The following is a 27967-nucleotide window of genomic DNA, read 5'->3' on the forward strand; positions in this document are numbered from 1 at the left end:
AGACTTGGGCTGGTGAGTTAATTGATCATAGGTCTGAGTGGAGGGAGTGAAGGCAGACACAGGAGGGGGAGAGAGAAAGTGGCACAGGGAGGCGAGGGAGAGAACCAGGGTAACAGGCAAAATACAAGCACTAAAGAATAACTGAACTAAAGAAACCTATGTAGTGTCTGACCACACAGGAGAACATTCTGGAGGAGTTGGGAATGCAGGTCAGGGGTCAACACTAAGCTTGAAAAATAAGTCTAATATGTAGTCTCCAGATGTATAAGCAGACAATCCGGAGCCAGGACCCAAAAGAAGACGTGACAGTGAAATGTATACATGTGGTGATTTGTTTACTTTGGGTATCATGTGTATGTGACACTGCCCAGAGATCAGGAGCATTTTGTTATGATTGGGCCAAGATTTCCTCACAATTCGGTCATACTGACTTAGGCTGCAGTATCCTAATAAAATTTTGCTGTTCAGCCAAAGTCTGTGGCATGTAGAGTCTTTTTCCTGCAAAGTCACCACGCAGCAACAAGAGAAGACGGCCGGAAGACACTGCACCTAATGAAACTAGAACAACAGAGAATAACTAGAAGCCAGAAATAAATGTAACTAGATTCACTAAAAAAGAACAGAAGTAGAAAACAAGGCAAAGATGAAAAGAAAAAACTAAGAAAAATCAAAAATGACAAAAATCCAAAACCAAACAACAAAAAACCCCCCCAAAAAAACAAAGAAATGTAGGAGACTCAGCCAACACTTTCCCAGCACTTTCTTGCTGGTGAGTTTTTATTTTATTTTATTTTATTTTATTTTATTTTATTTTATTTTTTTATTATGAAAACTGTACTAATTTGGTGTTTCTGTTTTTGAAAGGATAAATAAAATAAATGTTAGCGTCATACACACCGTCTGATATGCCACATATTCTCTAACCTTTAAGACCTTTTCAACAGTAGCATCTTCACAAGTTCCACTGTGCTGGGACACATTTTAAAACATGAGTTCAAAATGACTTGAAACTTTAATTTATTGTGATATGTCATTAACACAAAGAAAATAAATTCTTATCAACTGCAAATTGAGAGAGGAATACAATTCAATAACCTTGGATTGGATTCAGGAGCAGTATGACATTTTTTGTTTTTTTTTTCAAAGGTTTTATCAGCTCTTCTGGCCTTTATTTGATCATGAATTGACAGGAAAGTGGGTAATGAGAGAAGGTAGAAGACATGCAGCAAAGGTCAACAGGCCAGGAATTGAACTTGCGACAGCCGCGGTTGTGTTTAACCCCTGCACCACTATAGCACTCCAGCAGTATGACTTTCATCATGGCTTTAGGAAAGAGATCTTCTCGAATTTGCTGGAGGGTCATCAGAGTTTATCAGGGATGGAGAGCTGGAGTCCGGTCTGGACCTGTGTGTTCTCGGTCTCTGTCTCGTATTGTTATGCTTTTGTCTTGGTCTCGTTTAACAACACGGCCCCTTTAATAGACAAGGACAAGTAAGTAGCAAAGCCAAATGCTCAACACCCAGTTTCAACACGAAGCACATAAATAATGATAAAATGAAAACGCTAAACCTGCATAACGGTAAAAACACATAATTACACTTACACATATCTGGAACTCTGCCCCAAGAATTTACATGAAACTGAAATCTGGCTGAGTGCTGTTCCAAGATGATAAAAATCTGTTTCTTAAGCAATTTTTTTATTAATTTATTATGTAATAAATTTATGGGCAGGACTGAAAGGTGTGTGTGAGCAAGGTGGCATAAACTCCGGCATGCCACACCCTCTGTTCTTTTTGGGCCCTCTTACTGTCACCCTGTAAGATAACATATTAAACTTAATGCACAAAAAACAATGCTGCATAAAAAGAAAAACATTAAACTCATTACATTCCGATCGCCTTAGTGCTTCTACTTGAGCGCCACCACACAAGCTTGAAACTTAGTGACTAATAAAGCGTAACGCCTGGGTGTTGGATTCTGACATCCATTGCTTATGTCTGTCACCGCAAATAACCTTGTCTATTGTAATTGCCCTCCTAAGACGAATCTGGATACACACTTTTCTTCCTGCTGTCTTAGCTGACTTCTTCAGATTTTCAATGACGTAACACTAGGAAGCAGAAATCTAAACTAGGATCATCATCGTCCGGGTTTTAGTGTAAAGGCATCAATAATCATTGATGCAATCATGTATTTGTCTTCAGTAATACTTCAGTACTATTTGAAATTTAGAATTTTTTTAAATAATTCCAAATATGTTTTGTTGATACTATATGCATTACTAATAAATATCTAAATATGGAGTATAAATGTGCCAGCTGACTTTACCAAACATGCCTTCATGTATGTAGAAAAACTACATTTAATTAGTCAGTTATGTTATAAAGGTTACAAAGGATACACATACGATTTGAACTTATTATCATCTATAAACAGCAAGAAGCAATATATCTTTTAACAACATGTCTATATTGTTAAGAAAGTCAGGACTGTGTGAAGGTTTTGCATTCTTAATGAAAAGTTAGAAATCTTGAGTAATCCTTTGTAATCTTGATGGATTTATTTGCTCATAATTTAACAAAAAATAATACATTTGCCACAGTGTAAGCTACTTAGTAGTTTATACTATATAGAGTTTCTCACCTATACACAGCTAAAATGCAAGATTTATTTTTTTAAGACTTGTCTTTGCTCATGTAACAGTACCTTTTTATTTATATAGCACATTTTCAGCAACAAGGCAATACAAAGCACTTTACAGGAATTACAAGGAAATACAAACAAAATAACCAACCAAAGGAAATAGCAAAAGAAGAAAAAGCTAATAATGTTGATCCAAAGTAAATAAACTAGAAAATCCTATTCAGGGTTGGTAGATAAGTATAAGATTTCTCTGGACTTTCTAAGTGTGCTCTAAATTTGTAAAAGTAATGAGTACGTCTCAGTTTCTAAGTAATAATAAAAACTAAATGTTTCTGTTCTGGAAGAACTTTTCTTAGCGCTTCTGTTTGCTTGAGAAGAAACATCTGAAAACAGTCTGAGTCTGATTCACTACTGCTACGTGTTTCTGTTCTTTGTGAACAGATATTTCAAACATTTCCTCAACATGACACTAATTTAATATTTTGGTAAAATGATATGAAACCCAACAGTCCAGCTCTAAAATCTGCATATGCAGGTGCTTTTATAAAAATTGATGCTGGCAAGCCTCTGTTTTGCATGTCACACAAACAGATGCACGCTTAGTAATTTTGCATCTGATCAGTTCCTTGCAATAAGTCTACACACACATTCTCATGCAGGCTCACACTCTTTTTTTTTTATCAGTTTGCAAAAGCAGCAACTTTGCGTATGGCCACACATGTGTGTCTGCGTGTGTGTGTCTGGGTGGTGATTGTGTGTGAAGGTGCGTCAGAGGAAAAAGGAAGTTGCGGGATGAAGTTAAAAGCCTTCAACACAGTGCAGCTCTGCAGAACACCCACTACGGAAGACAGGCAGAAGAAGAGCAGCGGAGTTGAAGTCTGAACATGAGATAATGAAAGTTAAGTTACGGAGTGAACATTAATAGAAGACATAAAGCTGTGAAGAGGACTTAGTAAAGGTAAGAGCAGATTGTTTTAAATTCGTATAATGTCATTTAGTTGAAAGAGGAAGTATTTTTATGTAGATTTCAGGAAATTGTTATTTTTCACAAAGCTGCTTCTTCGAAATGGCTGCAAGTGTGACAATTCAGTGATATTTGTAGTTCAACCAATTTATTGTAAACTGAACTTAGACAAATGGACAAACTTAAGTGGACAAATGGACAAGGTCAAATAAAAATCAAGCGTTTGTCTTTTGCAAGAAGCATATATTGTAAATTACTTTCTATAAACTTTATATTGGAGGAAAAGCAAAGATGGAGCTATGGAGGCAGTGTGCGATGTGGTTGATAGAGTGCCGTGTTCTTCCTGAGAACCACCGGGTCACATGGGAGGGCGCACAGGTAAATCAGCCGCATCTCATCCACACTTAAACACCTGCATACGAATGTACATCCTCATCTCTTTGCTTCTCCATTCAAATTTGTGTGTGCGTGTGTGTGTGTGTGTGTTGTTGATGTCCTCAGGTGTGTGACTTGGCTCAAGCTCTCAGAGATGGTGTGTTGCTCTGCCAGCTGCTCAACAACCTGCTGCCTCAGGCTGTCAACCTGAGAGAGATCAACCTGCGGCCACAAATGTCCCAGGTGAATCACTCAATTCTTTTCCTCCTCCATTTCCATAGATGATTTTCATAGCTACTACTCTGCCAGCATGCATCACTGAGGCCCAAAAGGCTATATGATAAGAAAATATTGTATTGTCTTATCTCACCTGCTCTGGAAGCATGCAGAACTGTAGTCGGTGTCTGCATGTGTGTCTGCGTGGTGGTGATGGTGGAGTAAGTTTGCAGCCACACAGATAGAAATGGTGTACATAGAAAAACAAGAAACCCAAAAACTCTATAATTCAAGTCCTAAACCCAAACTGTAGACCTTCTCTTCTGACTGATCTACTTGTTTTTACACACCTCAAGCAAATTAAGGGTATTTTTGCATTCAGTCAATTTCTGATCAAACAGCTAATCATCCCTAGGAGTTATAACACTTTTCATATCCAACAAAACAGCATCTTCAATAAATGCGGTAAAGTTTATAGACATGTCAAAAAAAACTACACACTGCATTAAATGAGGAGGAAAACCAATTTTGGTACATCAACAAAACAAAGTATACTGTAAGTTCGCATTTAAGAATGTTTTGATAGATCAGTAGCAAAACGCTGACTTTTTATATTTTGTACTTGATATAAGAAAATATCAACGTTTCTTTTACAAGATGTTTAGTGACAATAAATCTGAAACGAGATATAAAAGTGACTAACTCGTAGTATATTCTTGTCATAACTCTGTTCCTGCAAATTAAATTTCAGTTAAATTTAAGACTTTATGAAACACTTGAAAGACCATTATAATTTAAATCTAAGTGCTGAATTATTAAAAAACAAAGACATGTTAATCCAATAGAAAATAACTGTAGCTTTAGTTATGAAAAGCGCTAAACATACCCTAGAAAACCAGAAATAAATTTTTTATTAGACTTTTTCTGGGAATCAGTAATGTCTGGCCCTGTGAGCTCAAGCTGTTTTTTTTTTTTTGTGTATGTTTTTTTTTTTTTTTTTTTTTTTTTCTTGCACATGGTGCGACCTTCACAGACCATATTCCTGTAGGACAATACAATATTGGCTGATAATTCCCAACAAATGAGAGATAGTTTTTTTTATAAATGACGTAAAAACATTTTAATAAATTTAAATCAACTTTGGAGTTTTAATATAAATAAAAAAATGCAAAAAATAAACATAATTTTTGTGATGTATTATCATAGACTTCTCTTGTGCTTCTGTTGTGAATATAATTCTTTTTAATCAGGGTGACATACATAAACTTAGCTCTACATAGAGCAGCACCACTTGGGAGAAGTCATAAGCACACAAAAAAGCTATCGATCAGGCAATATATTATAATGTTTTGTGGCATGCTTCGTCAATGTGCAGTGGGTTTCCCTCAGTCACTGTAAGCATTGTGAGAAAATAAGACGACTGTTGGTCAATTACACTGAAGATATTAACTAATCAAACAAAAAGAGGGAGCAGTTTGTGCCAGAACTGACCCAATTTCCCAGTAGAGCAGCACAACTCCCAATTTTATTGCTACATTGAAAGGAACAACAAAAGGCAATGAAAGAAGTTTTGAATGGATACACATGCAAATGTAACTAAATTTTACTTCAGCACTTATGAGAAAAATCTTTGTTATTTAAAACTTACCAAAATATAGATTAAATTTGTATGACTTTTAGACCCTGGAAAAATCCTAAAACTGTATCAGCTTCTGAATTTTGAATTTAGATAAAAGATGAATGATTCGTCAGTGACGTTTCTACTGTTTTCTGATTTTTAACAGAAAACAGAAATATGTCAGAAAGCTCTTCATGCATTATAAAATGTCATAAAATGTGCTGATTCACATCTAAAGTTATGGGGTTAGCCAACAAGATTCACTTTGAACTAAATGCTATCTTCTGGTTTATCAATATATATTACAGAACATGTGGCTGAAATCTAGTTAAAGTTTATTTTTAAAAAAACATTTCAGAAGTTGTAGGTACTAATTTGTGGGATTTAATTTTGTTACATTTTGGATCAGGGTAACCAGGCTAGCAGAGTGCTAGCTAATGTAGCCACTATAGCTTGTATTATATAGCCTTCTAAGTTATTGAAGAAGTTGGTAGAAGCTGAAATTAATTTTATATAAACATGCATGTAAAAGAACAAAAAGCTCCAAAACTAATAGAGAGACCAACAGTTCACTTATTGTAAGCACCGGCCTGAAGGTTTACTTCTTTGGGAGGGATTACATTCTGATAGCGTCATATTCTCAGTGCAATGAAAATCTACTGCTGCTACAGGATGAAAACGAGGTGACAGACATAATTAGCAAAAAGGCCAATATTAGATGACAGTATGATGGTTTGGAAACATCAAAATAGACATTGACACAGAGAGATTGCCACATGTTGGATTAGACAATCCCCTCAAGAGAAATGACACAGAAATGACAGAAATGTGTCTGAGCAACTTTTCAAGTGTGCATCAAAATGTGTGACTGCCGTTGAAACCTTGCTAGACGTATGCAGTGTGCAGGGTGCACAAGAAACTCTGGGAAATCCTATGAGGTCAGAATAGGTTGAGAAATATCCGCTGAATAACAGAAGAGTCCACTGTGATGTGTCATCAGCTCATCGGTTCATCTGATGACATTGCACAAGTTGGAGATATACCTTATGCTCAAACACCAATGATTACTTTTCGATGATTATGTACGCTCTGTGAGAACACGTATGCATGTGTGCTGCTGCACAGCAGCACCAGCAGCAGCACAGCAGCAGCACCAGCAGCAGCACCAGCAGCAGCAGCAGCAGCAGCAGCAGCAGCAGCTAGAACTTAATGTTTCCTCTTTTCTCAAATTAGAGTTCTGCATTCAGCTGTGTAGAGGTAGAATGACAGAGACACAGACAGACAAACAGAGAGACAGAGAGAAACAGTCAGGAAGAGAAACAGACTGAGGGAGAGCTGCAGAATCAGGAAGTTATAGAAAGCTGCAAATGTCTGACCACCATATCACTCAAACCGTGCTCTGTGTGGTTTCTCTCATTGCCTTATTTTGGTCTCAATTACTGTTCTTCTGACAAGTTGTTTTGGGCAAAGACACTTTTTTAAATCTTATTTCTGTGTGATTTCATGTAGCCCGTTCTGTCTGCAAGATCCAATTTCTAAGATGTTGTCAGTTAAACATTTGGGTTCCTAGTTAACAGGGGCAGACTTTAAGCATCTCAGGCTACACCGCAAAATAAAAGATAAGTAAAAATGTTATGGGATCAAGACATTAGTTTTTGGCTGGGGTTGAATTGAGCATTTAACAAATGCAATATTTTAAAACAAGGGTTCATGGCTGACAATTATGTCCTTAAAGGTTGTAGAAAATCATTTATCAAACCCTAAAATATTTGTTTATCAATATTGTTTCACAAAGACCTTTTAAAATATGTGTGATATTATCTTGAAAGAAAAGCTCTCATCTTCTGAGCCCAATCTGGAAGCCGGTGTGGGAAAACATTTAAATGAGTTATTTCATGAGTGGATGCAAGTGTGTTTCAGAAGAGTACTTTGACATTTTTAAAGAAACGTGTGCTTTCTTTAAATTACATATTAGTTTTTTTCCTCTGCTTAGTAAAATGCTTAATTTCAGCGGGTCATCTTGTCTGATCATTTGTTATTTTAGCGTAAAAAGCCAGCCTGCATGTTGTACGACTAACAGCTACACAGTTTCATGAAAGGGAGACTCAATCAGCAATACTCATGGACTGTTGACTTCCTGAAGTTTTAAAGGTGCAGATTATTTGTGTGTGACTGTAAGTCAAAACTAAACGTCAAACACTGAAATGAAAAAAGAATTAACAGAAAGGTGAATATAAATGATTTGTTAGTATTGAGAAATACTCAAAAATCAGCAAAGATTCAAACTCTGTCTCTGTTTTTTGTTGAAGGTTGTCAACTAATGATACATTCTAAATGTTACCTTAAGGAATTCTTTCTTACTTATTTTTGAAATTGTGTTTTGCACACAATCAGAGTTGTTAGTGCTGTTGACTTGCAGGGCAGCCGGTCCCTCATTACCAACACATGACAGGTATTGAAACTTGATTTTTCAATACCTACTTTATACCTACTTTACAACTGCAGATTTATTCACGGTGTGGCTAAAAATAAGTGTTTCAATATGATTGTACTTTAATTATTTGTGAATTGGGACTCTGTTAATAAATTGTCTAAAACAGAAAACTGAACATTTTAAGCTTTATTTTGAGCTTCATATCATATTATGATGTAATTCCCTAATGAAAAACATACTTAAAGAGTTACTTTCTTTCACACGCGTTTGAACAGCTGTAAGAACAGCTAGGAAATGTGGATCCTAACCAAACTAAAGTAAACTAAACTAAACCTATTTACACAAAGGTTGCCATGGAGCTTCAGTTCACACTTGGCCCAAGGGTCAATTTCAAGGCATCAGATATGGCTTTGATGTGAAGTGAAATTTCTTTTAAGTTATTTTTTGATATGTGCAGATTTTTTTACAGTGACATAATTACTTGATTGTGTAATAAATTTGCTCTATGTGTAATAATGTTTGTGCTTTTGTTTCCTTTTAGTTTCTATGCCTGAAAAATATCCGGACCTTCCTGGCAATCTGTCAGGAGAAGTTTTATCTCAAGAAGAATGACTTGTTTGAAGCCTTTGAACTGTTCGACGTGCGGGACTTTGGAAAGGTATGAACAAACGTTTCTGTTAGGACACTAGTGTCTTTTTGTGTATCACAACCTACTGGTTTATCTTCAGAAACATCTGGATACGTAGAGGTTAACAGAGGGCATGAGGGTTTAAAATGTGCAGTTTGCTTTCATAAATTCTATTTTAATTGATCTGATGGGCTCTCGTTTAATATACCGTTGTCAGAATGCAGACAACATTTTTGCTGTTCTAAAACAATATTTTTGATTATTGGCCACATCCAAAACATTCTGAATGGTAATCCTTTTTCTAAAATCCTGATTCTGTGAAAACGTTACTCAGCTACATCTCTTATCTTCATAGTAGTCATTGAGAAAAGTTAGTGGTGACAGAATGTACTGAGCTGCAAAACCCACAGCTACATTTATTCCCTGCCTGTATTAGGATTCCATGGGTTACAGAAACATGTTCGATCGGTTCTACTGGTTGCTGGTTGAAGCATGAGCCTTCAGGTTAGATAATTAAAGTTTTAAATGAAATATCAAAAAGAGCTCTACACAGAGTCACACTGAATTGTCACCAAGCTCTTACCGTCGGGAAAAAATGTTGTGACTCTTTTCTACAAGTACCAAAGCTAGTACATCCAAGGTCACTGTTTCCATCTTTAACTCACTCTGAAGCAGAGCACCATTTATGAATTTATGAATATAGATTTGTGTAGACAAATCTGTATTCATAAATCCAAAACCTCTCCAAAAATGTTACTGCTAGGGTGCCTTCAACACACAGTTCAAATTGCAGAATGCCTGGGTTAATGGCATTCATTTCTGTGGTGTACATGGTTCAAAATGAACATAATTCATTTTGAAAAGTAAAACACCAAAGCTGTGAATGCTTTACACAGCTTTACATTTTGCACCTGAATCGTCTTTAACACTTCAGACAGTTCATTCATGTAAAGTAAATTCCTGGAAGACCTGGGAGAATGTATGGCCCAATTTAAAAGAATCATTAGATACATTAGTGTCATTGTTTTTATTCAAAATGTTTTTGAATAAACATATTTCACATGTTCTTAGGAATAGTGCTCAATATGCAGTCCTAGCAATAGTCCCTGCAAAAACGGAGCATATGTAACACAGTGCAGAAACCAAAGCCATGATCGGAGTTTGGACTAGTTAGTGCAGCTTGCAGGCAACCCACAGAGCCCCAACAGGAAGCACTTTGATGCGTCTGTCATTTGAAAGGGCGGAGTGACGGCGTTCACTTCAGTGTTTCACAGCCCTCTTTCACTTTCTGTCGGAATCATTGTCTACAGTAAGAAAAAGGGTTTTCAAAGATGGCCGCTCTGTTGGCTTTATGTGCAAATAAAGAATTTCTTCTTTCAGTAGCATAATAAGTCAATGAGTTGCTGAAACCGCCATTCTGTTCTTTTAGCTTCCTGCCTGTTACTGTCACTTCTCTACTTGCTTCACTTTACTACTTCCAGTCAGTAAAGTGACTAGAAGTAGTAGAGTGAGGTATAGAGTGGTACATTTTATATCATGACGAAATGATATCATGATGAAACATTTCAACTTTATTGTATTATTTGGACATAAAGTAATAAAAAACATAATTTATGGGATATACTGCATATAAATTATCTTCACTGATGGTAAATGTATTTGGGTGTACAGTTTTTGGTGACTGTGTGGGACGTCCTAAATACTTTATAGACTGTGAATGGGGTTCAGATACAGCAAAACGCCACAGTAAGAAATACAACAATCTTGACCCTGTCGTGGAAAAATACTATTTCCAATCACTCTTCAGGTAAAATCACTCAATTAGGTTTATTCATATATTGTGCACAATACAGAGAGCTTGTAGGACAATCAGTAATGAAGCAAGTCTGGATGAAAAGCTCTGTCAGCTCTCCCAGGAACATACAACACATGAGTTTTATACCAAAGACAAAGAATTAACAACAAGGGGCGAGACAGCCTGGTACTGATGCAGCTGTAGAAAACAACTTCCAACCTTCTATATGTAACCCAAATAGTTCTTTTGGTGAGAGTTCATAAGCATTTAATGTGACATGACTGGCAGATGTGACCTTATTGTAATTTTTCCATAACATCCCCCATCCGTTCAGAATGTGTCCTGAGCAGAACTGTTAAAGCTCAGAACTGTCTGAGTTTTAACAGTTCTGACAGATCTGGCTGTTAAATCTCAGGCCACCAAATTCTTGATTTGGTTTTGTTCCAAAGTTCTATGAAGGTTTGGGGTGCTCTGGTGGCACAGGGGTTAATCATGACCCACATAGGGAGGCCTTTGACTTCAACTGGGCTGTTGCAGGTTCAATTCCCAGCCTGGTGACCTTTGGCACATGTCTTCCCTCTCTCATTACCTTCTGTCCCAGCACTTTCAAATGAAGGCCAAAAGAGCCAAGAAATATTAATTAAACAATAAGTTATCTGAAGGTTATTTCTGTGGCATCCATTGATTTTTCAACTGCACTTTTTCTTTCTGTACAAATGGGTGGACACAGCATTCAGTGGAGGATGTCAAAGACAGTCAATGGGACAGCAATTTTCCCCAAGATAAAGTAAACCAACAAAATACTTTTATACTGTTCTTAGATAAAACTTTTACTACTATAGAAATCAGATTTGGGGACATTTTCATTAGACGGAAGCCATATTTCTAAAAATACGTCTTGAAAAATGCAGCTTGAAATTGATTTCTGAGTGATAAATATGACAATATGTGTTTCTGGTTTTGGATAGAATTACTGAAATGTATTGACTTCTCAATCAACTTCTAATTTATTGAGATGCACCTTTAACATATCATATAAAGACAAAATTTTTAATCAAATAACTTATAGAAAGCCCAGGTCGAGATGTTTTCCTGGATTAGAAAAACAAAAAAGAACCAAGAACCTTTCTTGCCAATTGTCTCTGTTTTTCTGAAGCCTGCTGAACACACTGGGTTACGTTTTGCCTCTGAAACCAGCGACAGACCAATCAACTGAGAGTACTTTTTCTTTTTTTAAAGATAGAAACCAGTTCATTCAAATATTTACTTCTCTAAAAATCTTTCATCCTTTTTTTTTGCCCTGAGTGAAAGCAGAAATCAAACTTCCAAAGTTGCTGACAACAAAGCAACTTTATGGTTTGACAGAGCAGTTTGTCACTCAGTGCCATTGAACTGTGTTTGCGTTACTAAAAGACAAAAAGCTCTACAAAGGATTATTTTTGGTCTATTTCGACCAGAACAACGTCAATAATTAGTCTTTTTAAAAAAACAATTTTAAAAAAAAGCATTTTTAGAGATGGGCTGCACAGTGGCGCAGTTGGTAGAGCTGTTGCCTTGCAGCAAGAAGGTCCTGGGTTCGATTCCCTGCCCGGGGTCTTTCTGCATGGAGTTTGCATGTTCTCCCTGTGCATGGTGGGTTCTCTCCAGGTTCTCCGGCTTCCTCCCACAGTCCAAAAACATAACTGTCAGGTTAATTGGTCTCTCTAAATTCTCCCTAGGTGTGAGTGTGTGTGTGAATGGTTGTGTGTCCTGTATGTCTCTGTGTTGCCCTGCGACAGACTGGCGACCTGTCAAGGGTGACCCCGCTTCTTGCCCAGAACGTAGCTGGAGATAGACACCAGCAACCCTCCTGACCCCATTAGGGACAAGGGTGAACAGAAAATGGATTTTTAGAGTTTCCAAAGTGTGGCATAAAACTTAAAACCCGCTGTGTTCACGCACAGTCTAGTATTGACCACCATGTCACATGTCAGTGGTTAGAGAAGCTGGTTTCCTGAGAACACTCATTATGATAGTCACAAGTAACAAGTTAAGACAATTATTCAGTGTTAACTTGAAACATGTTTAATAGAACTATTCTGTCTCTTTCTCTCTTCATGCATTTCATTAAATGTGTGGGTCTGTTTGAATTACAGGTTATGAACACGTTGTCCATCCTGTCCCATTCACACGTCGCTCTACAGAGAGGACTTCAGTGAGTAAATCTGTTCCTCTCATTCTAACATTTAATGCAACTGTAAAAGTTTTTGCTTTTGGTAAACAACATTTAAAACTAGCTTTACATTCATCTAATATTTCATATAGTTCTATCTGTACATATAACTGTAAATAATACAATATTGGTCCTTTGCTGTGAACCAATTTATATTATATATTCTGTTTTTAAATTTTAAAAACCTAGTGCATCTTTTGAAAAGATCATACAGTTTTACCAGACTCCATTTGAAGTCTGGTAAAAATCAAGCTTTTCAATTCTTCCTTTTCACATGTAAATCCTTCACTTATGGTCTATATAAAGTAGAGCTGCAATGCTTTGGTCTGAATTCCTTGTTACTTCAGCTGCACAGACCTCTGGCCATAAGCCTTTTGTTCACTACATGTTATTCTACCAAGCAAAACTTTTGTCTTTATAAACACGTTTTGTATAATGTAATGTTTTTATAATCAGAAACACTAAGGTAACATGCTTACAACATAACACTTCTCATTACATTTTGTCTCTATGGTTTGTGTTTTGCACAGCCATATAACACTAATGCATCTGAACATCCTTTTCTCTGCTCCAGGCCTTTTCCTTTGGAAGGATGTGCTGCTGATGATGAGATCTACAGCGGCCTTTCCGACCAGATAGAGTAAGTCTTTTTCTCAGAAGACATACATGCTTAGTCTTAATGAAAAAAAGAGACAAATAGTACTTTTTTTATTATTTTGATTTTAGTTACTTAGTGTTTTTTGATGAAAATGTAATTGCCTTTAGTCAAATGAAAGACTTCAAAGTTTTGGTATGTAACTTTTATAATAAATACTTTTTTACGTATTTGTTGAAAGTGTCACTTTGTCGTGACAATATTATGTGAGACAGATAATCAGTGAAAAAATCCTCGTTTGTTGTTTTGTCGGGAGCGGTGCCTTTCTTTAGACGGCGGTAGCAGCTCAGGGAGGTGGAGGAGATCAGCCTTTTCACAGATTAACTGAAAATAACATTTGTAACTTGCTCAACGGAACAGGAAACATCTTTTTTTGATGTGCAGCAGTGACAAATTGATTTGAAGATTGAACAAGTAGATTTGAGAAAAAATTTAAATTCTGTTCTGAGAAATGCGGCAAAGTGACTGAGGAAAACTGGGAGGGGGACTTAAGTTTGTATTTCTACTTTTGCTTTTCTTTCTTTGTGCTCTGCTTTCTGTCTCACACTGACAGTATCTCCCAAAAATTACAATAACTTCATAAATGTGAATCTTGTTCAGTCTTCTGCCATTGATCTCCCACCATTCAAACTTACAATACCTTTGCCATAGTTTACATCAAAACATCCGTCCAGAGTCACTGTGATATGGACAACATGACTAATCAGTTTGACTGTCCGGTCCGGACACAATGAAACAAGAAGTTATTCTGAAGTACTGATATGATCATTCATGCAGATATTTAATGTTGAGAGATGAACTAAAGATTTTGAGAAGGAAACTTGACTTTTAAGTAAACCATGGTGTTTTGCTATTTGTACAAATTGTGTTGAGAAAAATTTCTCCTGTGCAAATATCAAAACTGATTTTAGAAATGTACTAAAGCGACTAAGAAATTGTAAACAGAATTATACATACCAGCAGCAGATCATATAGTATTAATGCTAACTTCATTTGTTTCTTGAGGTTAAAGCAAATATAAAAAAGTACTTTTATTGGATACAGTATCATCAATAGAAATATAACAATCATGAGTTATTTTTTCTAATTAGGTTTTCTGAGGCATTATATGTCAGAGATTTTAGCTTAAGAATTCTGCCAAAGCAAAACGTTTACACAGTTTCAAAAAAGAGAATCGAATTTATCTGAAAGAACAGAAGAAAAAAACAGACCTGACATTTTTAATATTCTTAAATATCTAAAATGTTTTTAATTTCTGAAAAACCTTTTTCATTTACAAAGTCTTACAAAGTTTCATCTCACACTATTGCAAAGTATCTTTAAAAACTGCACATTGGTGCAACTTTGTGCAAAACTAAAGGTGGTAGCATGAGGTTTGTGTGATGTCTTACAGTGACACGGTGGATGAAGACGATGATTTGTATGATTTTGTGGAGGATGAAGATAATGAAGGGGATGAGATCTATGAGGACCTGATGAGAACAGAGGAGCCACCTGAAACTGTGAGTTTCAAACAGAAAGCAGCCTGTGAGCAGCATCTGGTTACCCACATCTCTCTGCAGGCCTTTGACATTCACCATCTTGAACTTTTGAAATGAGTCTGGTTTTTGTCCCGCCACCTGTTCACCCTCAAACATCAGCCTGAGAGCTTTGAGGTCTTACGTTTGAGTAATTTACTGCAACAAAATAAAAATATTCTTGATTTTTTTTTTTTATTCAAACTAGAGGAAAGTTTGCTGCATTCATGTTGTGAAAAGACTGTTTGCCAAATTTAAAACTCATGCATTTAAGTATATTGTTTAATTTTTTTCTAGATATTTTTGCCTAATGTTCTCATTATTTGCCATGTTTAATCCTTTTTTATTACATGTATGGAAGAAATGTGATCTCATTGAAATCAGCCTTTATGTTTTAAATATTAACAGGACAACATTTAATGTTTATCATGTGCATTTATGAATAAGTTTGTGCCTTTTTTGCATTAAATTTGCCAGCAAACCTTTCACTTACTAGATCCTCCATCCAAAATTCACCGTCACCTGCAAAACTGTACCTGGTAAAAATGTTGACATTAAATGTGGAGAATTTCTGGTGACCAGATTCAAAGCAAATAGATCTACATCAAGTCAAAAAGCTTTTGGCCAATCAAATTACAAACAGCTGGTTAGCGCAGATAACTGTTAAGATTATCTCCGCTGTGACTCAGCCCAATGCACTGTGTGACGTGTCCAGAGCCCGAGTTATTGGCTAAAAGCCATCAGAAAACAGTTACACATCTCAGGAGCACTTTCTGTAAGACTGCAGTCGGGTGCATTAAAACAAAAAAGGGGTGTGATTAGTTTTATTCTGGGCTATTTTTGGCATACAGATGGGCCCATGGTCAGCCAGACAGTTTCTCTTGGATGTTCAGATCTTAACAACAGTTAGGTGACATTTCATTGCTTGTACTTGTGACAATGCAATGACAATAAAGTTGAATTCTATTCTATTCTATTCTATTCTATTGTTGTAGCAACCCAAATGTGGTGGAGCTCTGCCATATCTCACCATAAAATTGCTCAACTCTGTCAAAGCCTCATTTTGTTTGGCAAAATTGTGAACCACTTTGGTCAACTTTTGTTGTTTTTAGCCATAAACGTAACCACACTGTGGAAATGTGGAAATGTGTGGCCTTGTTTGACAGTGTGTGTGTTCTTGGACATGCAGCAGCAGAAGGTTGGTGTTGACAAACGAGAGTGTTGCCTGCAGGAAATCCAACAGACTGAAGAGAAGTACACTGCTACACTGGACTCTATCTTACAGGTAAGTACACACACACACTATTTTATTGGCATTCATATGACAAATATATGTCAACATTTTAAAATTAATTTGCCTTTTATTTTAGGTACTAGTCATTTTTTGTCTCCCTTGCGATCCTCACAGCAAGTTTAACTAAAATTCCCCTTCAACATTATTTAGAAAAACTTCCTTTTTAATTATTATATTAACAAGTCTAGGTCAGCAACTATTAGCCATTATGATTCAACACACATATGGCTTACTGTAATTGGATGTTCTCTCCTCTTTTCCACTTTAAATAGTGGAAAAGAGAAATGCGTGATCATATTTACAACACAAGGAAACAGGAAGCATAACCTCTGAAATGAAACGTTCCTTGACATGCATCAACCTAAAAAGAGATTGGACAGCATGATAATGTGAATTTGTTTAGGCAATTTACATATGTTTAGCTGTTTCCCCAATAAATGTGGAAGTCGTGCATATCAGTCACATGAGGAAATGAGGATACAGTTCTTCAATTAAAACAACCTGTTTTAATATATAGTTTAATTTTGCTATCCCTAGAAAAAATGATTTAATTCAATTTAAGCATCAAAGACACTTGTTTTAAAAATTTAGCAACAGATTTTAACAAGAATACATGTCATCATAAGGAAAAATGACACTAGGCTTTGACTAGGCCCCGGACTTTCCATTACTTAATTTTCTCTGGTAGATTTACTGGTGTCCTTTGCCATGTTGGAGGTTCCAATTCTGTTTCTGCTTTAATTCTTAGATACAGTCTCATATTTCCTTAAATATCTTCTGAATCACATTACAGTCATTTATGGGTTTTGTGATTTTAAGCTTGGTTGTTCTAGCTTTAGCAAAACCTCCGCACATTCATAACTCTTCAAGATGCTTCACAAATTCTCAGAAGAGTTTTTTTTGTTTTGTTTTGTTTTTTTTTATCAGGAAGGCTGTTTTTGGTATTGTTCAAACAGATCCTCTGTTCTGGTGCCAAATATTTAAACTTAGTCCTGGGCTTATCTTATCTTATCTTATCCTGCCTCTGGCATTGATGTTTTTTGGGGGGTTTTAAACAGCAAAAGTTTTGTTTTTGGTTTCATTTTCTTTATTTAATTTTGCTTGTGCGCTCACTTTCTGAGTGTTTAAATCTAAACTTTGATCTAAACATTACTAGGAGTCAGCTGTATGACCTTTGATGACATTTTAGGCATTTTTTGTAGGCTGCCATTAGCATCTTGTGGTCTGGTTTCAGGGTGAACACGCTGCAGCCTTTAACATTCAAAGTAATGAACCTACGACTTATTTTACCTCCCAGTAAAATTGATGATTTCAAATTATTTCTAAGTCATTTTAATCCCCTTTCAGGACTCATTAACTGCAACAACAGTCTTTCTGAAGGTCTCAGGCAGCTTTTATGACGTAACCATGGTGATCAGTCTCGCATTAACAGACGTGAACGGAGCACACCAAACTGAATTCCTGAGGTTTAAACAGGCCAAATGTCTTTCAAAGTGATGAGTAAAAATTTTCTCATCATTTGATGAGATTTTAAGTGAAAATAAATGTGGGGTTTTCTAAAGTTTTTCCTCAGCAGGAAATACATTTTATTACATTTCACATACAATTTTAAAATGTATATTCTTTTGTTTTTGTTTTTATATATATGTATATATATATAACATGAAATTCACATGATGTACACATAAAGACATCAGTTAAAGGTATGACATACAGTATATACATTTTTTTAGATACTTCTTCTTCCTTAAAGCTGAAATGTTGCTTCAATAATACCAAAACATTCTAAAGTGTTTAAAGTGTCTTTGCACACACAGTCATGAACTTCTCCCCTTTTTGTGCAGCACTTTATGAAACCCCTTGAAAAGTTTCTTCAACCTTATGACATTGAAAGTATCTTCATCAATATAAAGGTAAAGAGGGAGATCATCTGGACAGACACTCAGACATCAGGTGTAAATATCAGATCATTTCAATGTTACACATGACTGTGGGTTTTTTGTAGGAGTTGGCTAAAACTCATCACTTGTTGCTGGAAGATGTTCGAAACTCCATTTCACATCTCGGAGCCCAGAATCTTTACCAGGTGTTCATTAACTACAAGGAAAGGTATGCAGCAGCAGCTCACACACCCCACTGTGTGTTTGAACTGATCCGAACAGCAGATACATTTTCCTGTTGGGTCTCCCTGCAGGCTCCTTCTGTACGGCCATTACTGCAGCCAGGTGGAGGCAGCAAGCAAGCACCTGGACAAAGTATCGAACGCGAGGGAGGACGTCAGGATGAAACTGGAGGTGAGGACGTCCCACACAGTCACAAATAGCTTCCACAAAACCGGGAACAGAGAAAGTTGCCCTTTTTTTCTGTTCAACTGTGCTGGATAAGCAACTTTAATCTACTTACGGGAAACTGCATTTGAGATTGGTTCTGTTTTTTGTTTTTTTTTACATCCATGATCTGTTCTCTAACACAGTCGTTCAGAAGAGAAAAGGAGAACTGAGTCTCAGTTTGACTGTATCATAGAGACACAGTGGCCGGTTCTGATCCATATTTGATGTATTTTATGACTCTTCTCTTTGCCCTTTCTTATGCTTTATTACTATCAAGTAAAGTGTCTCAAGATTCAAGGGTTATAATGTTGAAGAAGGTTTTCTATTTTACTCATAGCAAACAATGAGTAACAACTTAAAAAACTAAATCTAGTTAGCATTTTATGAAAAACTAAGAACAGCATGGCATTTATTCTTTCCGAGCATTTTCAAGTTTTCTTTTAACTTTAGGTTAGGTTATGTTCTCACTATGTTTTCTGACATTTAGCAAATAGAAATAATTTTGGTAATTCTAACTTAGCTAAAACCAGAAATGTTTGGTCTGATTTAATTTTAGTCAGCAGAAAAAAAAAAGTGTTTGTTTAGTGCATGTAAATATCTGGTTTCAACTGTACTTCATGTCTTGTTGACTGGTAAGCAGTTGCCTTGTTCCTCTCTGGGTTGGGTGGGGGGGCTCTTCATCTCAGGTTCAGGTTCTCTACCAGCAGCCGGGGGGGGGGGGTTACAGGTTCTGTACTATCTAAGCTGTTCCAGGTCTGTACTGTTCTGGGCTGAAATGTTGGATGTTTCTCCAGGTATTTTTGAGCCACTTTTCCAGTGCTGGAGTCACTGTCCAGAGTTAAACAGATTTTTAAGTATTTTTAAGAGATCCAGACATTACAGTGAGGGTCATGTTTCCCCCCCCAAAAAAAACAAACAAACAAAAAAAAACTGAAAATAAAGAGAAAAGTATTTTAAATTAAAATATAATAATACACAGAAGCACATAATAAAGAGATATGTGGCATACTTTTGAATTGGCAGAACATGTCTAAAATGATACAGAGTAAAAAAAACATGAACAACACGATGAAATCTAAAACCATGAGAACACGACTGGAGAAACAGAACATTAAAGAAAAACGGAAAAGGACCAAAAATGGTAGAAAAAAATCTTCAAAATGTTCACAGATACATACAAAGTAAACATGACATTAGGAGCTAAATGACCGTGTGAAACGGCTTCATAGACCATCAGACCATTTTAATATCCACATTTTGCATCTACATTATATTAACTTCTTGTTTTCTTCCTCAGGAATGTTCAAAGAGAGCAAACAGTGGCCGTTTTTCCCTCAGAGATTTACTCATGGTTCCTATGCAGAGAGTTCTTAAATATCACCTGCTGTTACAGGTCTGTGTGGACACTCATGATAAGAATGTCCCTTGGTTTCCTGGCTGGTTTCATGCAGTGTAATGTTGTTTGATTGTGTTAGGAATTGTTGAAGCACACCACTGATGCCACAGACAAGGACAATCTGAGAGCAGGTCTCGATGCAATGAGGGTAAGTGTGTTACCATCAATGACTAGAACTGTTTGACTTTCCACTCAGTCATTTCTGTGTGTATTATCAGGACTTGGCTCAATGTGTTAATGAAGTGAAACGAGATAACGAAGTCATCAAACAAATCACCAGCTTTCAGATGTCCATAGAGAACCTGGTGAGGTCATTTTGTGTGTGTGGGTGTGTGTTTGTTTGTTTTCTCTTTGATTGTTCTTTGGGTGACATCGATAATTTTCTCCTCCTCAGACTCAGTCTTTGGCTCTTTTTGGTCGCCCAAAAATCGATGGGGAGCTGAAGATCTGCAGCTCAGAGAAAAGGTCCAAGCAGGACAGGTCTGTTTTACCATCATCATCATCATCATCATCATCATCATCATCATCATCATCATCATGTTGTCTGTAGTGTTGCGCTGTGTTTGACACTGTTTTCCTTTGAGTCAGGTATGCGTTCCTTTTTGACAAAGCTGTGGTCATTTGTAAAAAGAAGAGTGGAGAAACATTTGAGCTCAAGGAAATCATTGAACTGCATAACTACCAGATCCGAGACGAAACCACAGGAGAGAAGGACAACAAGAAGGTGTGGTCCATTTTGCTACAGTAACACTTATATGATCTATTACTTTGCTAAAGTATTCACACCTCTTGACACATGGTACATTATAACCACAAATCAATTTTAGTTGGATATTATTTGATAAATCAACATAACTGTCAAGAAGAAAATAAATGGTGCATAATTTTATTTATTTATTTAACATAAAAATAACTCAATTGAATACCTTTAACTAAACTGTGAAACCAATGGTCTCACAGTTAGTTAGTAAATATGTTTCTCCCTAGTGAAATTTAATCTCAGAACAATTGCACTTTCTCTGCTGGAGAACATTAGAGCTGAAGCACACATGTGCCGCTTTGTGTTGATCTATTCCATATGATCCCAAGAAAACAATGTTTGAGGTTTTGAAAAATGTGAAAAGCAATTATTTGTGCTGTCTAAGCAGACAATGTGTGTGTTTGTGTGTGAACAGTGGTCCTATCTGTTCCTCTTGTTGGATTGCTTCGGGAGGTGTGGCTACGATTTCTACTTCAAAACCAGAGAACTGAAGAAAAAGTGGCTGGAACAGTTTGAGATGGCAATGTGAGTTACAGCAAAATGGAAAACCACAAATACAGCTGCAAACTACAACAAGAACAAAAAAAAAAAAACAAAAAAAAAAAAAAAAAAAAAGAACAGGAGTGGCTTGTCGTTTCACAGCTGAATGGTCAGGTGTTTCCCCAAGGAGTTGTTGAAAAACAATTCACAAAACTTCATCACATGGCTCACACCAAAGCTGCTGCATGTCTGAAGTTAGAAGACATGATCTGCGAGTGTGGAGAAATTTAAAAATAGATCAAATTCAACTAAAAAAAAAACTATATCCAAACAATATGAACATAATTCACATAGACTAACCTTACTTTAATTGCCTCAAACTTTGCAGTAGTGAAACTCACAGGAAATGTGTGGGAATCCATCATTTTGTTTATTGTCTCATTTGCATTCCAACTACTAGAGCAGACACATTCATTATCTTAGCTTTAATTCAACCATGACCAAGTGAAACCAGCTGTGTGGAGCTTTCGTCAAAGCCTTCATATTTTGTATATAACTGCAGGTCAAACATGTGCCCTGAGAACTCCACTGCAAACAACCACGACTTCCAGATGTACTGCTTTGAGGAAACAACCTCCTGCAAAGCCTGTGCAATGCTGTTAAGGTATTTTTTCCCACCTCCCACAACTCTTACGATAATAAAAACAAAACCTGAGGTGAAATCTGTCCATGCTGTCACTAGAGGGACATTCTTCCAGGGCTACCAGTGCACTCGGTGCAAAATGGCGGCACATAAAGAGTGTTTAGGCAGAGTGCCGGGATGTGGACGAAACTCAGGTCTGTATGAAGAGATTCATAGCTGTAAGGTCATTCTGGATTTGTTAAATATTTCTTCTTACATAAACTGTCCTGTTGAATTTACAGATCATTCTGGCAATATTAGGAGACAGGTACAAACCTGTTTTACATGAACAGAATTCAATTTCCTCTTTAAATTTTATACCTGTAAAAATGATCACTTTATTTTGTTTTCTCAGGATAAAAGTCACAGAACCTCAGGGAGTTCCAACACAGGTGAGCAGTACACAATAAACCTAAACTACCAGTTTATAGCTTTTGATCTGTCTGCCACAGTATTTTAGTTCTGTGGTCATGTATGCTGCCACATTCTTACAGATTTTGTTTGTATTTGGTTTTCATGTCACACTTTTCCAAAGTTGTGGACTATCATGAAGTAGTTGTAATTAGACATATTTTTTTAGAGTGAGGCTATTTTTAAGGCTTTTGGATTCTAGTGAATTACAGCTCACATTATCCACAAGTAGAAAATGTCATGATGTGATGTGGTGGTGGACTCAAATGCAGCAGGTATTTGGCTCAATACCTGAGCCAAATATATATATATATATATATATATATATATATATATATATATATATATATATACAGTTGTGGTCAAAAGTGTACATACACTTGTAAAAAATCATAATGTTATGGCTGTCTTGAGTCTTCAATAAGTTCTACAACTCTTATTTTTCTGTGATAGAGTGATCGGAACACATACATGTTTGTCACAAAAAACAGTCATAAAGTTTGGTTCTTTCATAAATTTATTATGGGTCTGCTGAAAATGTCACCAAATCTGCTGGGTCAAAAATATACATACAGCAACATTAGTATTTGGTTACATGTCCCTTGGCCATTTTCACGGCAACTAGGCGCTTTTGGTAGCCATCCACAAGGTCCTGGCAAGCTTCAGGTCGAATGTTTGACCACTCTTCTTGACAGAATTGGTGCAGTTCAGCTAAATGTGATGGTTTTCTTGCATGAACCTGTTTCTTTAGCACTGTCCACATGTTCTCAATGGGGTTTAAGTCAGGACTTTGGGAAGGCCATTCTAAAACCTTAATTCTAGCCTGATTTAGCCATTCCTTTACCACTTTTGATGTGTGTTTTGGGTCATTGTCTTGTTGGAACACCCAACTGCGCCCAAGACCCAACCTTCGGGCTGATGGTTTTAAGTTTTCCTGCAGAATTTGGAGGTAATCCTACCCAGAGCATAATACTACCACCACCATGCTTGACAGTAGGCATGGTGTTCCTGGGATTAAAGGCCTCACCTTTTCTCCTCCAAACATATTGCTGGGTGTTGTGGCCAAACAGCTAAATTTTTGTTTCGTCTGACCAGAGAACTTTCCTCCAGAAGGTTTTATCTTTGTCCATGTGATCAGCAGCAAACTTCAGCCGAGTCTTAAGGTGCCTTTTCTGGAGCAAGGGCTTCTTTCTTGCACGGCAGCCTCTCAGTCCATGGCGATGTAAAACACGCTTGACTGTGGAGACTGACACCTGTGTTCCATCAGCTTCCAAATCCTTGCAGACCTGCTTCTTGGTGATTCTTGGTTGACTCTTGACCATCCTGACCAATCTCCTCTCGGCAGCATGTGATAGCTTGCGTTTTCTTCCTGATCGTGGCAGTGACACAACTGTTCCATGCACTTTATACTTGCGTATAATTGTCTGCACAGTTGCTCTTGGGACCTGTAGCTGCTTTGAAATGGCTCCAAGTGACTTCCCTGACTTGTTCAAGTCAATAATTCGCTTTTTCAGATCCACACTGAGTTCCTTTGACTTTCCCATTGTAGCTTTTGTAGCTGAGTCTAATCACTGGGTCAAATGAGCCCTATTTAAATGGGCTCATGAGAAGTCAACAGCTGTAGTCAATCAGAATCACTTAGAAGAAGTGAAGAGGCCATGACATGAAGCTAATTTGATTGACACAACTCGCTACATCACCAAAATTGACATATTTTGTTGCTGTATGTATATTTTTGACCCAGCAGATTTGGTGACATTTTCAGCAGACCCATAACAAATTTATGAAAGAACCAAACTTTATGACTGTTTTTTGTGACAAACATGTATGTGTTCCGATCACTCTATCACAGAAAAATAAGAGTTGTAGAACTTATTGGAAACTCAAGACAGCCATAACATTATGATTTTTTACAAGTGTATGTACACTTTTGACCACAACTGTATATATATATATATATATATAAACACTACAACTTCCCCCACCCAATAGGGCAGTTTCACTAGTAAGTCATAGGAAAGTTCGGGCCGCCGCACGTCGTCCACAACTCCTCGTCCTCTGGTCGTACCCAAGGGAGAGAGAGAAAAGGTGGAGAGAGAGAGCGAGAGAGAGATAGATAGAGAGAGAGGGAGGGGGTGAACAGATACAGAGAGAAAGAAAGAGACTCAGAGACAAATATATATAAAAATATATATACATATATATAGAGAGAGAGATAAACAGAAAAATAAAAAATAAATATACACAGAGAGACAGAGTGAAAGAGATAGATATATACAGACAGAAAAAGAGAGAGAAAGAGAGAGAGAAAGAGATATATAGAGATAGAATATATATATATATATATATATATATATATATATATATATATATATATATATATATATATATATATATACAAAAAAATCCTATCCTGTCTCACAGCTATCTTAAAAATCCTAAAATAAAAATTAAGAACTTTAAAACTAACTAACCAATCCTATTTGTAATAGTGAGATTATTAGTAAAAAGCTCAAATTAAATAAATAACCTGAATAAATAAATAAATAAGTCCTGAAATAATAAAGTCTAAAATCATGAAATATTAATCCCAGAAAAATAAATAAATAAATAAAGGGGGAAGGGGGAAAAAATCATTTAGATCAATACCTTGCTTATTCCAGAGCAAATCTGCTTATGATGTGTGTGATGATGGTATTGGAGTTCAAGGTAACTCGAGTTAAATCAGGTGGTGAAAACTCACGTATCCTTAATATTAGAATTAAAATTAAAATTAAAAATAGGATAGCTGTGGGACAGGATAGGATTTTCTCTTTTTTCCTTCCTCTGTGTCTCCCTCTCTCCCTCTCTCTCTTTCTCTCTCTCTTTGTCTCTTTTTTTCTTCACCTTTTGTGAAGTCATTCTCAAGAGCCATAAAAGACAAAAATTCAATGCATCACACGTATTAAGATACAGCTGGCTGTGATTATGCACCTGGCCAGTAGGTGGTTTCGTGTGCACATGAAGCTTCAAGAAATGAACCCTTTCTCGAACCAGTTGGCTCAAGTGGTTCAATGCCTCATGAGGCTTCATCTTACCATCACTAGCAGCAGGCAGTAGATGTAGAAATAAATGGATGTTATAATGAAGAAAATTAACCAACAAAGAATCCAATATCCAAGGGTACAAAAACAAAACAAATGGGAAACATGAGGGAACAACAGGTAATCCAGGGAGAGAAATATGGGTAGTGACCATCAGAGTCACAAGACAGACTGGCAAGTTGTGACTGGGATGGAGGAGCTTAAATACTCCTCCATCCAAATGAATGGAGTAGTAAATGGAGTAATGGCCTAGCTAGATGAGAGGAGTGATTGCAGGTATGAGTAATTGGCACAAAAGCTGGCTGAGGGGCAGAGAGAAGGTGGCACAGGGAAACTAAGGAGATCTGCTGGGAACGCAAAAGGAAGGAAATGGGGAACTGAAAAATACTAATACAAAAGACACTAAGAGTAAAGAAAAACCTGATGAACTAGGAGACAAAGATATGAGGGAAATCATAACCGAACCTAAGTAGAAACAAGGCTGACCTAACAACAATAAGAACTAAGGAACATAGAGCTACAGAAACTAGGAGATCTAAACAAAGAAATAACCTAACTAGAATTACTAAAGGAAGATATACATAGACTCGGACATGGAAGAATAACTGAACCTAGGGTGACGAAATTAATAACCATTACTAGAAACACTGCAGGGAGCCTGAAATAAGAAATAACTAGAAGGATAAAATAGAATTAAACTATAGTCATAAAAGGAGGCTTGATATGGACTCAGAGAAACAAGGACAGAACTAAAGAATAAACCTAGAAACACCATAAAGGACTGAAAATAAGGAAAACAATAAGAGAATTCTTATTTCACTAAATACCTCAAATAATAATAATAATAATAATAATAATAATAATAATAATAATAATAATAATAATAATAATAATAATAATAATAATAATAATAATAATAATAATAATAATAATAATAATAATAATAATAATAATAATAATAATAATAATAATAATAATAATATCTAGGAAGAGCTAAACTAAAGTGAACTGAAACATGAAGCAAAATAAAATGAGAAGCAAAACCAACCCAAAAACCCAGAGTCCTGGCAGAAAAAACCATGGAACAGGAGCAGTTGGCTTCTGGAAGCACTTTCAAAGGTCGTCATGAGTTCAGAAAAGAACCCAGATCTAAACCTCTGCAGACCTTAAAGCAAGACCTGCAGCATTTTAGAGGAGGAACATCATAGTGACAGTCAGACAGTGTGATGGTCAACTTCTGCTTTGCTGCTCCAGAAAACGCTGAAGGACAATGTCCGGAAATCATTTACAACTATGCAGCAGGTTTTGATAATTTCTTTCTCTTTATAGATGAAAACATTTACTGGAAACTGTTTTTTGCTATTTTCCTAGATTATCTGGTGAAAAAAGTTAAAAGTATTCTCATGATTTAAGACAAATCTGTAAATGTTTTTTGTTTTTTTTACACTTCTGGACATGAAAGCGATTGGGTTAGAGTGTCCTTTCAAACATTATATCATCACCTCTGTTTTTTCTTCATTTCCAGCAAAGATGGAAGTGCGTCACGAGTATTATGGTGTGCCGCCGCCCCCGGTGGGCTTTGGCCAGCCCCTTCAGCTCTTTATAGGTGATATTATCGAGCTGATCCGCGCTGACGTTGACCTGGCCTGGTGGGAGGTAAGACTGGATGAGCTCAGAATTCAGGGGTCACTCAACTTTTCTGTGCAGTTTTCAGACTTTGTGTGAGTTGCTGCTGTTCCTTTTTCTTTTTCATCTCATTTTCTGTTTTTTACTTCCTTCCTGAAATCAAGGCTTCACTGCACAGCTGCTGTCTGTGGTCTTTGTGAGATTCATTTGAAAGCTGACTTGAAAAATAAATACATTACAATTACAATCATTTAGCTGCAGAAGCATTTACGGTATACGTCCCAACTCTGTATTATAATGCTGGTAAATAAAACTCTGCTCATAATTTGTTAAAAAAAAAAAAAAACAAGCTGAAATATTTTTCTTAAAATTGGTTTGTCAGCAAAACTTTATAGCAGCTCCAGAAAAAAAAACTATTTTCTGAAAGCATAGCTTTCCTACTTCACTTAGTATCAGCTAGTCAGCAACACTGTTGCGATATTCTTCAACAACATTTACCATACAGCTAAAGCTGCTTTAAATGAAGAGCTATTATATCCAGAGAATAGAAAAGAAAGGAAAGGAAAAGAAAAGAAAAGGAAGGAAAGAAGGGCTTCTACTCAAGATTGATGGCAAACACAAGAAAACACGAAGATTGAAAAACAGTGCAAGTGGAGACTTTGGTAAAACTTATAATATGACTGGCAGCTCATTGTACTGTTAAAAGACACATAATTTTAATATAAGGCTACATTTCTACACCAATTTAGTGTAAAAATGGATGAGTGTTTATGCACTGTGTTGAACTTTTGCCATTTTTCCAAGACCATTGCAGACTAATAAAGACACCTTGACTTTGGGGCTGTA

The 27967-nt window shown here is 36.4% G+C and overlaps 1 protein-coding gene across 2 annotated transcripts in view; it reads left to right on the forward strand.

Moving 5' to 3' along the window:
* The first annotated feature begins 3487 nt into the window (after positions 1–3487).
* The window catches only part of LOC122828978 (proto-oncogene vav-like), a 30543-nt gene continuing 6063 nt past the window's right edge, over positions 3488–27967 (forward strand). For both annotated transcript variants that reach the window (XM_044113100.1, XM_044113102.1), the window contains exons 1-22: positions 3488–3603; positions 3890–3987; positions 4111–4227; positions 8794–8910; positions 12811–12869; positions 13462–13527; positions 14936–15044; positions 16249–16344; positions 18198–18266; positions 18359–18462; positions 18548–18647; positions 19981–20076; positions 20159–20227; positions 20298–20384; positions 20474–20559; positions 20668–20803; positions 21255–21364; positions 21882–21983; positions 22062–22156; positions 22244–22269; positions 22357–22393; positions 27021–27151. In XM_044113100.1, coding sequence (XP_043969035.1) covers positions 3901–3987; positions 4111–4227; positions 8794–8910; positions 12811–12869; positions 13462–13527; positions 14936–15044; positions 16249–16344; positions 18198–18266; positions 18359–18462; positions 18548–18647; positions 19981–20076; positions 20159–20227; positions 20298–20384; positions 20474–20559; positions 20668–20803; positions 21255–21364; positions 21882–21983; positions 22062–22156; positions 22244–22269; positions 22357–22393; positions 27021–27151 — 1899 coding nt within the window. In that variant the 5' untranslated portion in view covers positions 3488–3603; positions 3890–3900. The remainder of the gene's footprint in view (positions 3604–3889; positions 3988–4110; positions 4228–8793; positions 8911–12810; positions 12870–13461; positions 13528–14935; positions 15045–16248; positions 16345–18197; positions 18267–18358; positions 18463–18547; positions 18648–19980; positions 20077–20158; positions 20228–20297; positions 20385–20473; positions 20560–20667; positions 20804–21254; positions 21365–21881; positions 21984–22061; positions 22157–22243; positions 22270–22356; positions 22394–27020; positions 27152–27967) is intronic.

Source organism: Gambusia affinis, linkage group LG04 (assembly GCF_019740435.1).
Source record: "Gambusia affinis linkage group LG04, SWU_Gaff_1.0, whole genome shotgun sequence".
NCBI lineage: Eukaryota > Metazoa > Chordata > Actinopteri > Cyprinodontiformes > Poeciliidae > Gambusia > Gambusia affinis.